Below are 16,038 nucleotides of genomic sequence, written 5' to 3' on the forward strand. Positions count from 1 at the left end.
AAGTTCATGCTAACAGAAGATATGAACCATGTATATGAACCATGGAACAAACCAACATGGCAGACTTTCAATCTGAAAGCTGTGGTTCAAGCCCCCTGACACAGCAAGCTGTTTTGTTTTCACTCAGTGACTGCTAGCTCTTCCCCATGATGAAGACGGAGCTCAGTTATTGCCATTTTGACAGTGATGATGATGATTCTGTGGACCACTATAAGTCCAAGATGGCGACACTAATGGGCTCCATATAAGATTTTTTAAAAGTTGGATGGGGACTGTACTGAAAAATAAATGTGATGTGATTTATTAAATTAATGCCTCCTTCTACTTCACAGTTGGCCTCACTTCAACAAACTTTGTATTAAGGAACTAAGTATGGGTCTCAGTGTCACTTGATGCTGAGTCATGTTTTGTCCCAGGGAAAGTAATTCAATATAATCCAGCTGAATCATGTTCTTTTTTTTCAATCCAAGGTCAATGTGTTTATGAATGTCTTAAAGCAGCCTTTAAGGGTTCGATGGTTGAGTCAAATATAATGTGCAGGTCCTCTTTCAAGTAGTGAGGTGTAATTTTCTACAAGTACTCACCCCTCAGCCTTTAATCTGTGTCACTAATGCTTTCTATTACTAGTGAGATTTCTGATCCTTAAACACAACTGCAGAATTACTTTAATCTGAAAAACCATCCACATTGTTATTGCCTGCTCTACACTGTATCACTGCTGCGGATTTGTGTGTGGAACTGCCTGCTCTTATAAATGTGTTTTTTTGATAGCTCATGCGATGCGACTGTGTAAAGACTCAGGAAGCAGACAACTTGGACTCGGCTCCGTTCTCTCCCTCCAGCCCACGCGAAAAATGGCTCCGAAGGAGGACACATGTCAAGCTAAGGGTAACAAATTATTCACTGTTTTTATTTTTAATAGGAACACTGTTTGCTCTGATGGCTGAACCAGTTCCATCATTAATGTGAAGATGTGATTGCTCAGTGAATATTTAGAAGCTCATATTGAAACTTTGTGTGAACTAATTTAGAAATGTTTCAACAGAGTGCTTTGGATCAGACACAAAAGATATTGATATTGATATTGATGTCCCTGCCACCCACCCACACACAGAACAAGTTTTTTCTGCCCGTGAGGGTGCGTTTGGAAATATTCTGCTCCAATATGAACAAAAATATTTCAGACCACAGGGTCAGCTGAGCCATTAATGAACTCACATCTTGACAACTGAGCTCCAGTACAGGTCGCAAATCTGGTTTATACTGATTAGTTAGCACAGCTATAAAACACTACATGTCACAAGCTGCTGCTGCAATGGCCTTGCAGTCATTCAGACTAAAAATGCAGTTATCATTATCTCCTGTAGTGCTTCAGTGCTGTGGTTTGCAAGAATGGTTTGTGGCCCAAATTTCCTAAAATACTCCCACACTTTCACCTTGGAGTGCTGAAGCAGTTCGACACACACACAATTACCTGATGCTTCCGAGCTCTGCTGAGTACATAAATCAAGGTCACATTGCTATCCTTTTTCTAAAGATCCGAAGTTAGCGACTGCTTGCTTTTTTTTTTTACGGAGCTATAAATAGACATGTCTAAACAGAGCACCATGGAAACATGTCTATATTTGAGTTTGAAGGTTTTTCGTCTTACAGAGTCCTCGTGTTCATGCCTCACCTCACCTCAGCTAAGTGATTGTGTTTCATGTGTTTTGTGCTTAAAGAATGTCCTGAGCACAATTGAGCTGCATGCTGATTCAATTTGGCCACAGGAAACTCATCTGCTGCAGTGTGATACTGTTCAGAGAGACTTGGCATCTATTTCTGAGGTTCCTTGGCCTGGTAAGGGGTCTTTGTCACAGCTGGAGAGAGACCACCAGCATGGCAGTTGTTGTGTTGTGCACTGCTCTTTCACAGGCGGGTGTTTGACTCGCTAACTCTGGCTTTTTTTTTGTCTGTGTGTGGATGGTGATACTGAGCCACATGCTGCTCGTTTGTGTTGTTTTCACATATGATCACACAGAGAGTTAAATCTAACAAGATACTGAACACAGTGTCAGGCCTCGTCACGTCACAGAACTCCAGACTTTGGTGTGTGTGTGTGTGTGTGTGTGTGTGTGTGTGCAGGTGTGAATACAATATATACGTTTGCTTATTCTGCATGCTTGCCATCATCTATGGGTGAGACCTCGTGCTGGCAAACAATTAACTGTTGACAAAGCTAATGCAGCACAGCAGCTGGGAAATGTTGAACTTCCTTGTTATGTGTCACATCCTTTAAATCAATTATGATTAGCCGGTGTGGTGACAACAGTCAAATGCAGCAGCAACATGGTTGATCACATGGGCACTTAGCAACATTTGTTACGTGCAGATGCTCCATTAGCCTGCCACGCATGTTGTCAACGAGGAGCGGAGCATTTTTTTAAATAAACAATATCTCATCTCAGCCGCTTAGTACACCTGATGAAAGCCAATCAATGGCAACAAAGGTGAAGTTAACAGATTGCTATATTGGTGGTTTTGTTTTGTAGATTTTTAGTGTAGGCTAAATGAGTATGATTCTTCTGCATAAAGTAAAGGTTACAGAAAATGCAGAGAAGCATGGTCTGTGAGAAGTCTTTGAGTTATATGTTACGTGTGCTTAATAATAATATGCTATTAAAATGCAGCCAACTCAGCAAGAAGAGATTTGAGGGATTAGTGTTCCTCTGCTGACTCACTCGCAGGAACTCACAGAATAGTGGAATATGGGGAAAAAAAGAACAACGCAAGGGCGCTTAATAGACAGTTAACATTCTTTTCCGTATTTCTGATATATATGGATTCTTGTTGAAATCTGAAACTGCAAAGTATCAAAGTAAAATGTCCCTCTCATTGTGTCAGACAAACACCAGGAGTGATTTTAGAGGAGCCTCGCTATAAACAGCTCAGACACTGACGTCAGTTCACACTCTACTCTTTGCTGTCTAATCATGTTTAAGTGCTGTGCAAGGCTGTTGTCTATACTGTTAAAATTCCTCTTGGGGACAACCAGGACAAACACTTGTGCTTTGAACGCTGACCCTATTACTCAACATTTTCTCCCTCCTGGATGATCCCATGTTATGTTTTCTTGATAAGGAAGGACGAGCAGCATTATCTGTTGAGCTTGTCAGAGTAGCCTCAGACTCCTCTGCTGTTGTTACTGTGTTGTATCATTGGTAGTCCAGTCATGTCATGTATTTAATCACATATGTTTTTACAGTTGATTGTGGGTCAGAACAGCCAGGAAAGCATACAAGCTTGCATACTGTAAAATGCAACCAAATATACTTACTACTGGACATACTGCCTGACTGTACTGGGGCATTCTAGTACCATACTAAACATTATAGCAGTAATAGTATCAGAATGCAGCTTTGTTGTTTTATTTTGAAAGTGTCTCTTACCTTTGGTGTCTGTTGTTTTTGCCTCTGGTCTGTGTTTGCCTTCCCTTACTTGATAGGCTACTCTCCTGACAGTATTCCCAGTTACCCAGCCCTTGTGTTTTATGTGTTTTCATGTGTTTCCCTTTGGTGCTATGTCAGTTTATCTGTGTATCCTCACACTGTTCTTCCTCTGTGCCTTAGTGTCTCGATTGTTTTCCTCATGCCATCCTGGTTTGTACTTTGGTTTGTTTTTGCCTTTTCTTCACCTGTTCCTGTCAGCTTTTGTTTTTGTTTTCATTAACAGTTTGCTTTTTGCTGTTTAAAATCTTCCTCCTGTTTACTGACATTGGGTCATCCTTTAGAAAAGAGCAATCTTACATTTAAAAGCATAACTTTATTGTCATGTAAAATTCAGAGTTCATCTGCAATCAATGCTGTGTCAGAAGCATTAAATGGTTATTAATGAAAATGAAGAATCACAGCGGTTCAAGAATGGAACCTTGAGGTACTTCACACAGAACTGTAGATGTTTCAAAGTCAAACCTTTTAGTGCAGTACACTGTCTCTTTTAGTCATACTGTGAATTAATATGAACATATTGTCCTCTGCGGTTTTGTGTGCATGTTGTGTTTTTCAGGCTCTTCTGGATTAACAGCAACAGTAACAGAGTATTCTCAATTCTCAAGTCCACTTTCCTTTTAACAAAAGAAAGGTTGAAAATGTCTTGAATGTCTTTATTGATGCATTGCTCCCTTTTGTCATGAACTGCAGAACGTCACGTCTAACCACAGGGTGAATGATGTCATTGCCACCGAAGATGGACCCCAGACTCTGGTTGGTCGCTTCATGTATGGCCCCTTGGACATGGTCACTCTGACTGGAGAGAAGGTGAGAATTCATTACCACTGATATTTTGTTCACATCTGTATCAGACACCGAGCCTTCACCTCCACCTGTTGAACCTCCTTTCTCCCCTCAGGTGGACATCCTGCTGATGACTCAACCTCAGTCTGGCCGCTGGGTGCACTTTGACACAGAGGTGACCAACAGTAGTGGCAGAGTCACATACACCATACCCAAGACCAAGAAGCTAGGCCTGGGAGTCTATCCCATTAAAATGGTGGTCAAGTAAGCACGTACTAGATTTAGTTCTGTATCCATGCTCTGTACTGGTGTGAGATCTTTGCTAGAGACTGCAGTATAAAGGACAGCCTTGCAGGGTGAGACAACCCTGTACAGCAGCTTTTCATTTCATTTCTCTGTTTTTCAATCCCAAGAGGGGATCAAACCAGCGCAGAGGCCTACTTGACTGTGCTGCCACGGGGCATGGAGTGTGTGGTCTTCAGCATTGATGGCTCTTTTGCTGCCAGTGTGTCAATCATGGGTAGTGACCCTAAGGTCCGCCCTGGAGCTGTTGATGTTGTTAGGTAAGTGTGTGTGTGTGTGCACAAATAACATCCTCCTCAGAGATGAAAAAGAGTTAAGATGAAAGTCACGATAAAGATCCATTTTAAAAGAATGAATGTCCTTTCAAAATGTCCTGATAATGACACGACTGATCAAAATCACCGTTTTTATATTCCCATGCAGGCATTGGCAGGACCTGGGATATCTCATCATCTACATCACAGGGCGTCCCGACATGCAGAAGCAGCGTGTGGTATCCTGGCTCTCGCAGCACAATTTTCCCCACGGGATGATCTTCTTTTCTGAAGGCCTGGTTCATGATCCCCTGCGGCAAAAGACCATCTTCCTCAGGAACCTCATACAGGAGGTACAAACTGTCACTCTGACATTAACAGAGCAGCTCATCTGTATTATACACCATGTGAAACATGTTGTCCCCTGCCCTACAGCGAGCTCTCTGTTCTGTCTCTGCTCACTCTTGTGCTGTACCTTTGATGCATTGAATTGCCTCACACACACACACACGTCCAACTGATTGTTTTCTCTCTTAACAGTGTCACATTAAGATCAACTCCGCATATGGCTCCATGAAGGACATTTCCGTTTACAACATGCTCGGCCTCAGCCCCTCACAAATTTATATTGTTGGCAGACCATCGAAGAAGTACCAAAATCAGTGCCAGGTGATTCAGTTTCCATTTGCGTCCTTCATCTCTCTCTTAAGTGCCACTTCATGCTCTGTCTGCCTCCTCATGGTTTTTCTCTTTTACATTAATCTTCCTGCTCTTCTTTGTCTGATTTTCTCACACTTTGTCTGCTGTGTGTAGTTCCTGAGTGAGGGTTATGCAGCGCACCTCTCCACCCTTCAGTTTGGGCACAGAGCCAGACCTAAGAAATCCCCTTCAGTCCGAATGGTGTTGAGGAAAGGCTCGTTTGGTCTTTCAGCGAAGCCTGACTTCCTATGTAAACGCACCCACCTGCGCAGGACCATGTCAGTCCAACAGCCCGACCCGCCGTGCACACCCAATCCTAAACCAGAGCGAGCCCAGAGCCAGCCAGAATCAGATAAGGACCACGGTGGAGGTAGTGGTGGTGGTGGTGGTGGAGGTGGACAAGGTGCATGGGGACGGGCCTCCATGCATCGTGGAGACACCACTCCCTGACATCAGAACAAAGATGGAAGACTTGTAGGAGGACAGAAGAGGAGAGCAAAGGGGTTTTAGTGTCCAGGGCCAAGGTCAGATTTTATTGTTAAATATGTGATATTATTCCAGATTATAACAACTAATGCTTGCATTTTATAGCTTGACCATTAATAGCTTTGCAGTCTATGTTTTATTTACAAAACAAACATTGTCCCCTACAAAAGATTATTTTTGCATTATGGGTGTGGTGAAATAAAGTGCATTTTTGGATTTTTTTGTTGGTAATAACCAAATGGTTAATAGTTCTGAGTGAAAAGTTACAAAATTATTGTCAGCACAGGGTACAAACCCCAGAAAGTCTGAAGTTATGTTCCATCTACTGTACTATTGTGTCTCTGACACGCCCAAACAACAATACATGACAATATGGTGTTCAAGTAAATCCTCCAACCTGCTCCTTCTTCTGATGTTATATCATAAGATCCTAGAGACAAAAGACCAGAATGTTGCACTATAGTAGTATGTAGACAGATATGTAAACACTGTTGGTTCAGTCGCCTTAAAGTTTGACCACTGCTGTTGTTTTCCTCTGAGGACAGGCTGATAGAAATCAGTGGAGTGTGTTGGTACCTTGGAGAAATGCGATGACATGAATCAGACCCATACACTTTATCAAAATGAGTTAGACTCCTGATTATATAAGAAGACACAAATACTGGATATGAAATGCACAAAGTGTTGAGAGTTGATTGTGCTCCCGTCAGTGTTTTGCACAATGGAAAACAAAGGTTTCCTGTTATGCAAAGCAAAAATCACCACCTCTTGTTTCAGTCATGCACATGCCTCCTCAGTCAGACGTTAAGAACATCAAAGCGGTGAAGGCTGCCAGAATACTCAACAGTAGTCAACAGTAAACATTATTGTAAGATTATAAACCTTGTTGAATGATGCAGTATTTCACCATTTACTGTTAGGCCTGTAAGAACTTGTGGATCCTGATGTACACACAGATTGATTTTGCTCACTACTGTTAAGTTCTGACAAAGTCAATAAATGTCCACTGTGATTAAATTATGCTCCATGGTTCATCTGATACATTACAGTCATGTTAAGTCACAGAGGCATGATTATTATTATGAATAAGTAAGTCTAAGTGCACTAAAGGGAATAATGACAAATGCCGTTTCCTGTGGCAACCCGAGTAATAGAGGCTAATATTAGCAGCAAAGTCACAACCTGTATGAACCTCTGTGTTAACCTGACTATTTTTTGTTTAATCTTGTTTGACAGTGTCACCTCTGCCTGCTGTACATTGGATCTGCTGCTGGTGTCCCAGCTCAGCTTTACCTCCTGCTTGGCCCTCTACACTTTGCCACCTGTTTGGCCCCTTTTCCTGAGCTGCTGGTGGAAAACATTACTTAGTCTTCTGCATTGTGAAACCCCTACTGAGGACAGCAACTATCTTTAGTGAATGTCTGTGTTCAGCTCAAATATTGTCATTTTTAAATTCAGAAGAATGTATTTAAGATCATAACTATACATGTGTATGTATATGCACACACACACAGACACATATACATATACATGCTCCAGAGGGTGAAACATGATGGTTACTCTGAAGCTTTGAAGGCCTCTCACAGCCTAAGCAGCAGAGTACCAGATGCTGCACCACAAATTGCTCCTATTCAGACTGCTGTGCTGACAGGTGGTGGTGGTGACTGACTCCTGTACTCTGATGTAAATACCTATCATCCCTGTGTGGGCCTCTGGACACAGAATCACTGTGACATTTAGGTTCAGTCTGTATGTGAGCTCTGCAATCTGCAGCCCCACAACAGTCGACCTTGCCAACGCCAGCCTCCTTCTCCCTTTTATTTCCACTTTCCTTGTGCACCATGGTTGGCTTACTTACCACTGCCACCCTCCCGAACACCAACCCTCCCCAACCCTGTCATTTCCCTCTTCTCAACCAGTCAGGCAGAACATGTCTTTCGACAGGCACCTCAGACCCGCTCCGCAGCCGCCGAAGTGCTGTGGTGTGCACAGCTCTGCCCCTGAGGTCGCATTTGCACTACACCACCGTGGTTCCTCAATTTATCTGCAGTCCTAAGCTTCAGGAACAAAGAGTTGCATTTTATTGTATTTGTAGTTTCTGTGTTTCCTGCAGATTGTGCACAGTCGCTGCATGTTGGTTACTGTAACTACTGCAAGTTGAAACACTAAATAACTCATAGGAAAGTGTTTATCTGACCAAAATGTTTACAAAGTGATTGGAGCTTGCGCAATTTAAATTATTGGTAACATCCATTTAGCTGCTTGGTAGTTGCAGTAGCTTGCAGGATACTGTACAATAGAATCAGTTGAAACTCTACCTGGACACCCTTGTGTCCATTTATTGCAGCTGCACTGGAACCAATAGATTTGTGATGAAATCTGATGCTGTCTTGTGCACTTGAGGTCTTAATGTGGTTAAATCTGTGCAAGTTGAACATATTTTTCTATAAGGACATATTGTAAATAGAACTATTTTCAATGTATGTTTTTGAACCTTTTGTTGTTTAAAAGTTATTTTTTGCCTTAAACTGTATTTGATGTTGTGTAGCGATACAAAAAAAACTTTATTCAGCCAAATTAACTTAAAAATGCATTTTATCTAGTAGATATTTTTTGCGTTGACATGTTTTAGATACTGTACATATGTGTATAGGAGTGTGTGTGTATTTGTTGTGTTGTTGTGTTTACTGTGTACATGAGGACAGGGATGACAAATTTAATGCATCCTCAGTCAGAGTCAGAGGACACGGGGGGAAGTCGGTGTTACTTATTCTCACTGCAGCTCAGTACTGCCGGTTTTTCAGCACGGAGAGTGTATTTTTATAGGATTGGAGTGAAGCAGCGTGTCGGTGGATTACCTGGTCAAGGTTTTTATACCTGCTATAAAAGAACAGAAGCTTATGTGTTCTTAGAGTGTCTTGTTTCAATGGGGAGCCTGCATGGCAGAGTGGAAACCAGGAAGGAGCTATCTTCGTCTCCTTTTCTTTCCCCTCTTGTTCACCATAGGTGGTGCAGTAATTAGCTATTTGATTACTACTCAGTATGTATGACTCCCTGTAGTGCCACCCCTGTAATTGCAGTGCACCAATTAGCATTACTTGGCAATTGTATAATATTGTAAAAACAGTACTGAAATACTTAACTTAATTCAGTTTTGAATTTAGATACATTGTTATCCAAACAGCAAAATGATCATTCCAATCAAAGTCAACACAACTGACTCATATCAGTATGTACAACACACATATATAGTTTATATTGCTGTGGTAACACAATGAAGATGTGAGATATTTAAGAAGTGGCAGCCCTTTAGCACAACAGTGTTAGTACTTGGCAAATAATCTCCTGCTGAAATACAGTGTGCATGTTCATTATTTAAATGTTAAGTAACGGCTATGCATTGTGATGAGTGTGGTCATCCAACAACTTTATATTTGTAAATAAGAGGTGATTAATAAATTATTATTATTATTATTATTATTATTATTATTATTATTATTATTATTATTATTATTAATGCTAAAAAACTTTAAATAAGGCAAGACAACAATATGTCGAGTTACCTAACATAACATTATTTTATATAATGGAGTTTGACATTATATTCTTAAAATATACATTATTAACTACTCCAGCCAGCACCAATCAATACTCATACAAATACAAAACAAAGGAGGAATCAGTGAAAACAGATAGGATGTTGATTAGGTCAAATGGAGCATAGAGAGGAGGAGCATGATTGCAAAGCAGCTTGCAGGAACAGATAATGGATAAACCAGCTTGATTAAGCTGCCCTGAACCTGAACAAATAATAAGGAGTCATCATGACTTGGCTGTTGGGTAAATGTTATTTGCCATTTATTAACAACATGTGTTGAAATGTGTTGAAAGATGGTTGTTTTTATTCGTTTATTCTGAAGTCTTACTTCTGGTCGTAGTATTAAATACTGGCCTCTATGCCGGTCTCACTGCTGCAGACATCATTGTTTTGTACAGATCTCCTGTGATGATGAAGATATTATTGTGTTTATTGGAGCCCTTCTTCTTTCATTATTGTATAAATAAAGATATTTCACAGCTGAAGAGTTTAGCCTTGCTACAGTAGTGTTTAATTTGAATTTTATATATATGCAGTGTGTCCCTTATCTCTGCATACCCTGGCTGGATTTTTTCTTCACTTCGCAGACAAGTGCTTTACAGTGGGTCAGGATAAGTGCCGTATTTTATTCATAAGGAACTTATAATTGATAAGGCAAATTTGAAGGTCTATGGAGATTGAGACACTTTTGTTATCAGTTTCAAGTGGCCATTTCAGGAACTACAGTTTTTGGCACTTTCATGTTGGCTCATTGCTTCATCTGCTTGATTGGTAACCTATGGACATGCTTGATTGTTTATCTATAGACCACTATCAAATATTTATGGAGGGATTTGTTTAGATTTAGCAGAAATCCTGTCAATATTTGCTTCGATATTTCAGTGGACCAGCAGGTGGTGGACAGCTGGCCGAGCATAACATGTCCAGAAATGGAAACTGAGGAAAAATCCATCTGCCAGTGAAGACCACACTAACTCTAATATTAGACCTAATGCATAAACCATGCCAATTTAATTTACATTACGTGTAGCCACATTTTATATATATAATGAAATGCATGCAGCCACTCAATGATCATTATTTGACTCCTCTTTCTTCCGCACAATATCACACATGCTCAATTTAACAGTCCACTGAACAAAACCTGAAAACGATAATTTCAGCAAAATTATGGACTGCGTCTATCATAGTGAAGGTGACAGTGTCAGCTCAGTGTAAAGTGTTTTATCCTGCCCCAGGCGTTTGGTATAATGAGCTGGAGACACATTTAAACATCATTAGTAGCATATGGTCTGGGCAAAAAGCTGCTTCAACCGCCTCACAAGGGCGGCTGGTTTCCTCTGCCCAGCATCATGATTCACATGAAAGATTGTTAGTCAAACTGTTTCCTGCTCACAGTCCTCTCAATTTGTGTTGCCCTTATTTAAAACACACCTTCTTTTTTCTCTTCTAATTGTTTGTTTTCCCTGTAAGACACTTCAGCAGATCAATATCTTGAATCAAAGTAATTTTCCTTTGAGACTCTTTACTAAGAGTGTAAGCTCACTCCTTCACTAATCAACCAGGAGCTTATGTAACAAAAACACTGCTTACATGGAGCGTCTGGTCTTTATTCAAGCAACATATTTGATGGATTTTAAAAGTATTTGTTTGTGTTGATAATACGAAGACAAATATATGACTCAATTTTTTAAACAGTCTCTTGGAACACACCTCAAAGCCATTATATGGAGCTTATCATGAGATCATACTAATTCATATATTTATTCAATACCAGCCAGTCCCACTATTTAATTAAATAAATGTGACTAAGAGCTAACAAATACTCCTTCATTTTATGATTAATGTGGATTTCAGCACCTTTGGCAAAAACTAAACTTAATAGCAGGTGAAAACAACACAGGTTGCGGTGTCAGGGGACTTGAACCAGGTGAAGTCCACCACATTGCATGTACCTCCACCATCCCCAAGCTGCCCCCCAGTGTGGACTTTTGTGGCTGTTTGTGACATCAATAATAATAATAATAATAATACATCAAACTTATATAGGGCTTTTAGGACACTCAAAGACACTTTACAGATGCATTATTCATTCACACCACATTCACATAGTGGCAGTGAAAAACTACAGATGTAGCCACAGCTCCCCAGGGGGAGACTGACAGACAATACAGGCAATACAATCACATTAGCATAAACGTAGTATAAGATATGTATCTTAAAACCTGGCACATCGATATGTATTGGCCCTGTTAACTACATTTATAAATGGTCTAAATAGATCAATAAATACACTGCTTTTGCTATTGAAAGCTGCTATTTTGCAGCATGTTTTCAGGTTGTTTCAGGTCACAGGTTTGTGAGTCATGATAAAGATGTAGAAGTTTTTCCAGTGTGATGCAGCCACAGGGTGCAGTCACACATGCTGAGGATATTCTGAGGATCGCTGATAACACTGTGCTCATAAAGCATGCAGCATAAACCCGGCCCTCTTCACACTCTGTCTGTCTGACACACCACAGAATATCCAATAGAAAGTGTCATCCTACTGTAACTGAGTTTGTGAAATCTGTGCTCTGCAATACAAAACAAGTTACAGTTACCTAGCAGCAACCTAACACTTGCCATGACCTCCAGCTCTGCTTGGCAACTGAATCAGCCTTATTGTTATTCCAAAACAGCAGACTGGGGTTTAATTTGTCCTGTGATCTGCCAGGTGATTTCTGGAAGCCAAGGCAGTGAGAGGAGGAAGACGTTAGAGACAACTAGAGCAGCCCAGGGACAGAGATATAGAGATGCAGAGAGAGATTTTTTGGAGCCAAGGCAGTGTAAATAACACTAACTGAAGCACAAGTGCAGTTTTTGTAACTCAGATAACATCCTATTTTTCCATTCTGCACACGGTCACTGTGATTAAGTAGCTGCTGCAGCTGTTCATTTGTCTGAGTTCCTGTATATTATTTGTTGACCTTAGTTAAAAAACTGTTTGGAGAAATTCTAGTAAATCGGAAAAGTGATGAATTGCAGCAGGAGTACATCACAAAATGTTTCTGGAGGACACGCAGCGCTGGTTTGAAGCTCGGGCATGCATGTGAAATCCTGTTACATCAGCCTGCAACGCAGCTTCTGAAATCAGTTCAAGAAATCCTAAAGAATTTGGAAACCGTGCCGCCTTTGAATGCTTCCAGAGGAAAATAAAATCTGTAGATCAAATCTGAGAGAGCAATTATCTAAAATGCCCTCAGGAAAAGAGGGTCAGATGCCGGAGCCACATATCACTGCTCAGAGTGGCATCAGATGTGACAGGCGGTGTCCCTTCATGGCAGAGCGGACTGCCATCATTTACCAGGGTCATCAATATTTAACTGAACTGAATGGTCTGAGTGTTCTGGAAAAAAACATAGTTAAGAGCCTTTTTGTCCGCTTTATATTTGGCAGCTTTTATGTAAGTCGGTAGGAAAAAAAACATACGCCTCATAAATGTAAAACACGACAGTATTGATTTTCAAAATGTTGAGCTGTGTAGCTAAGGTCTTCTCAGCTAATTAAAGTCAGATTTGTTTCAGTGTGTAAAGCAGAATGGAAGTTAATAATTAATGAAATCCAAATCATAAACAGGATCTCCTCAGAGGTATAATCTAACTTATTCAAATATCATCCATGAAGAAAATTCGCCCACTTTGCCGATGGCTCAGATGACTTCATCACCTATGTGGATCGACAGTATGCAACAGAATGCAGAGCTTTTGTCTCTCTCTCTCTTTCTCTCTCTCTCTCCTGCTGCAGCAGAAGGATTTGTGGGCCATGACAATATGATACCAAGCTTAGTCACAGAGGGAGCAATGAGGCCCTGATAGCTGAGCCAAATGTACTGAAGTGATATTTTCAACTTGAAGAGATCAATAAAAATATATACTGACACTGTGATAAACCTGAGCACAGGTCTGCTAGTGTTACCTGCTTATTTGTGTGCACTTTTTGTGCAATGTGAATTAATGTCACATTACCAGCACCCAGTCGGTGGAAGAAAGTAAAACCATTGATGAGACTCACGTGTGCATGAGTGTCTGTGAACTACAAATCCTTCTGTGGTCATTGCTATTGTATGATTCTCCAGAGGTCTGGTCAGGGAACATAGTGATGAAGCCCCCTAAAAATGTCAGTTTTGTTGAAATGAATAATTATTAATAGTGTTAGTTAAAGTCAGATAAAGCTACTTCCTCAACCCTGAAACACTTCTACTAGTTTTAATATTTGATCCAATTTTCACATCTATGTAAATCCCAAGGTCTGTTTGAAAGAGGTGGACTCTGATCTGGTGTAGTACACCTGGTGACAAACCAAAACCATCCATCTGTCATGGCCACTGTCTTGTGATGCTATAATGTTCATGAGACATTTGGTTGGACAGAAACACCAAAATCAGGCTCAGAATGATAAAGTAGTACTCAGTTAACGTGACAGATAACAACTTCACAAAAGACGCCACATTTTGTCAATAATATAGATATCACACATTGTTATGGTCATAACGAAACACACGATTGTATTCCCTGATGTCTTTAGATCATGGGACCAACTGTAACATTAGAGGGCAAGTTGAGGGTTTGAGTCCCCTGACACCACAAGCTGTTTTGTTTTTGCCTGTGGTTAGGTGTTGTTTTAAGTTGTGGTTGGCTGTAGGATAATGCTGGTTAAGGTTAGGCATTAAAAGCAGGTTAACAGGTCATTGTGAAACACACAAATTCATCAAATAAACTTCCGGCTATCATCACAACAAGTCTACACCCACATGCATACAGAAGCAGCAGGAGGAATATTGCCACGTAGGACTGAAATATCAATCTCTTTACATTTCCCTAGTAGTAGTCCCGAGTAGTTCAAGTTACACTTTTGCTGTTCTGGTTCTCACTAAAGTATCTGTGCCTTACTCGGCAAATAGAAAAGTGAACTTAATATAAAGAAGTCTGGCTGGACTGAGGCTTCAGGGAGGACGATGAAGACCAGCGATGTAGACCCAAAGATATGAGGTGCCATCCAATGGACTAACACAAAGACAAGAGCAGTGTTAGAGAAAATAATAAGTGACAGATACAAATCACTGGCACTGCGGCACATGGTATCCGCTGCACTCATTCCAGCAGCCTGATTGATTCAGCCAACATAAAGCCTAGAGGGCTTTGGGTTGTCACACTGAAGGGAGCTCATTGCTTCTCAAACTGAGACTGAAAGCCAGTTAGAGAATGAATAGAAAGGCCACGTCCTGCTCATCCTAGCCTCTTGTCAGAGAAGCACTCACAGGATCTGTCTCCACTTCTGATCAATAAATGATCAATTTGGCTAAACAGGATGTTAAATCCATTTCCCTTCTCCTTTTTTTTAAACAGTGAGGTAGAATGATAAGAACGGTGCAGGAGCTCCCACTGCATGCAATTACATTTTAATTGTGCCGTGTCGCATAATACAGCATTACTATGCATGAGGCCTCATTTCAGAGCATTATTTTCCAAATCTTTACATATTTTAAAGGATCAGAATATGTATTATATTTATGAATTATTTGCAAAGACCAATTTATTCCTTATTTCCATGGCTTAGCAGGGGAAAAAAATGCAATATCAAAGAATCCACACACAGAAGGATCACACTGTTTCTTTTTTTGCAGCAAATTGTTGGGGAAGAATTGGGACACTTATAAACACCAATTTTATTTTTACAGACGTGAATACAAAGGAGACAAAAGAACGATGTGCTTCAAGTAGATGTGATATTTCCTCCCTGAAAGGCTCCATCTGGTTAGTCAGGTTTTCACTGGGCGAAGCAATCACAGTGACTCAGTCGAGTTTACGGGAGCAGTTTTTGTGTTTGTGTATTAATCTCCTGCTCCCCCCAGTGGAAATCATGGATGCATCACAACTTGTGACATCAAACTTCTCTCGAAAGCTGACAACAGAAACATAATCATTTGAAAATCTAATCATATTTTTGCATTGTTGATAGAGTTAACTTTCGAATCAGCACTCTTGTGGAAAACCTGGCAAGAAAGAGTGTAAAAAGAGTGTAAACTCTCTCTGGAGCAACTCTCCAGAATCTGACAGGGATGCCCACTTGTGTTGTGGATTTTAGACTAACTGGCAGTATGTGCGTCTGTAGCGGTGTGTGTCAGACACAGTGGTCAGCAGCACCTGGGTCCCACAACGGGCAGTCCTCTCTCCCTTCATCTTCACCCTCTACACCACCAGACAGAGTCATGCCACCTTCCGAAGTGTTCTGACTCTGCTGTAGCTGGATGTATCAGGGTGATGAGTCTGAGTGCAGGACTGTGGTGGACAGCTTTGTCATGTGGTTTGAGCAGAACCATCTGCTGCTCAATGTGGCAAAGACAAAGTAGCTGGTTGTGGATCTGAGGTCAGAGTGTGGACATTGT

General features: G+C 40.8%; 1 protein-coding gene across 4 annotated transcripts in view; it reads left to right on the forward strand.

The window, feature by feature from the left end:
* pitpnm3 (PITPNM family member 3) overlaps nucleotides 1-10,096 on the forward strand; it is a 69,126-nt gene extending 59,030 nt beyond the window's left edge. For 3 of the 4 annotated variants that reach the window (XM_028420511.1, XM_028420513.1, XM_028420514.1), the window contains exons 13-20: nucleotides 772-888; nucleotides 4,179-4,295; nucleotides 4,387-4,535; nucleotides 4,685-4,834; nucleotides 4,998-5,181; nucleotides 5,369-5,497; nucleotides 5,642-6,051; nucleotides 7,250-10,096. In XM_028420511.1, the coding sequence (XP_028276312.1) occupies nucleotides 772-888; nucleotides 4,179-4,295; nucleotides 4,387-4,535; nucleotides 4,685-4,834; nucleotides 4,998-5,181; nucleotides 5,369-5,497; nucleotides 5,642-5,977 (1,182 nt within the window). In that variant the 3' untranslated portion in view covers nucleotides 5,978-6,051; nucleotides 7,250-10,096. Of the gene's footprint in view, nucleotides 1-771; nucleotides 889-4,178; nucleotides 4,296-4,386; nucleotides 4,536-4,684; nucleotides 4,835-4,997; nucleotides 5,182-5,368; nucleotides 5,498-5,641; nucleotides 7,031-7,249 lie in introns of those variants that run through there. The other variant, XM_028420512.1, reaches the window with a different exon arrangement.
* The last annotated feature ends 5,942 nt before the right edge of the window (nucleotides 10,097-16,038 follow it).

The sequence above is a fragment of the Parambassis ranga genome, chromosome 13 (genome assembly GCF_900634625.1).
Source record: "Parambassis ranga chromosome 13, fParRan2.1, whole genome shotgun sequence".
In the NCBI taxonomy this organism is placed as follows: Eukaryota; Metazoa; Chordata; class Actinopteri; family Ambassidae; genus Parambassis; species Parambassis ranga.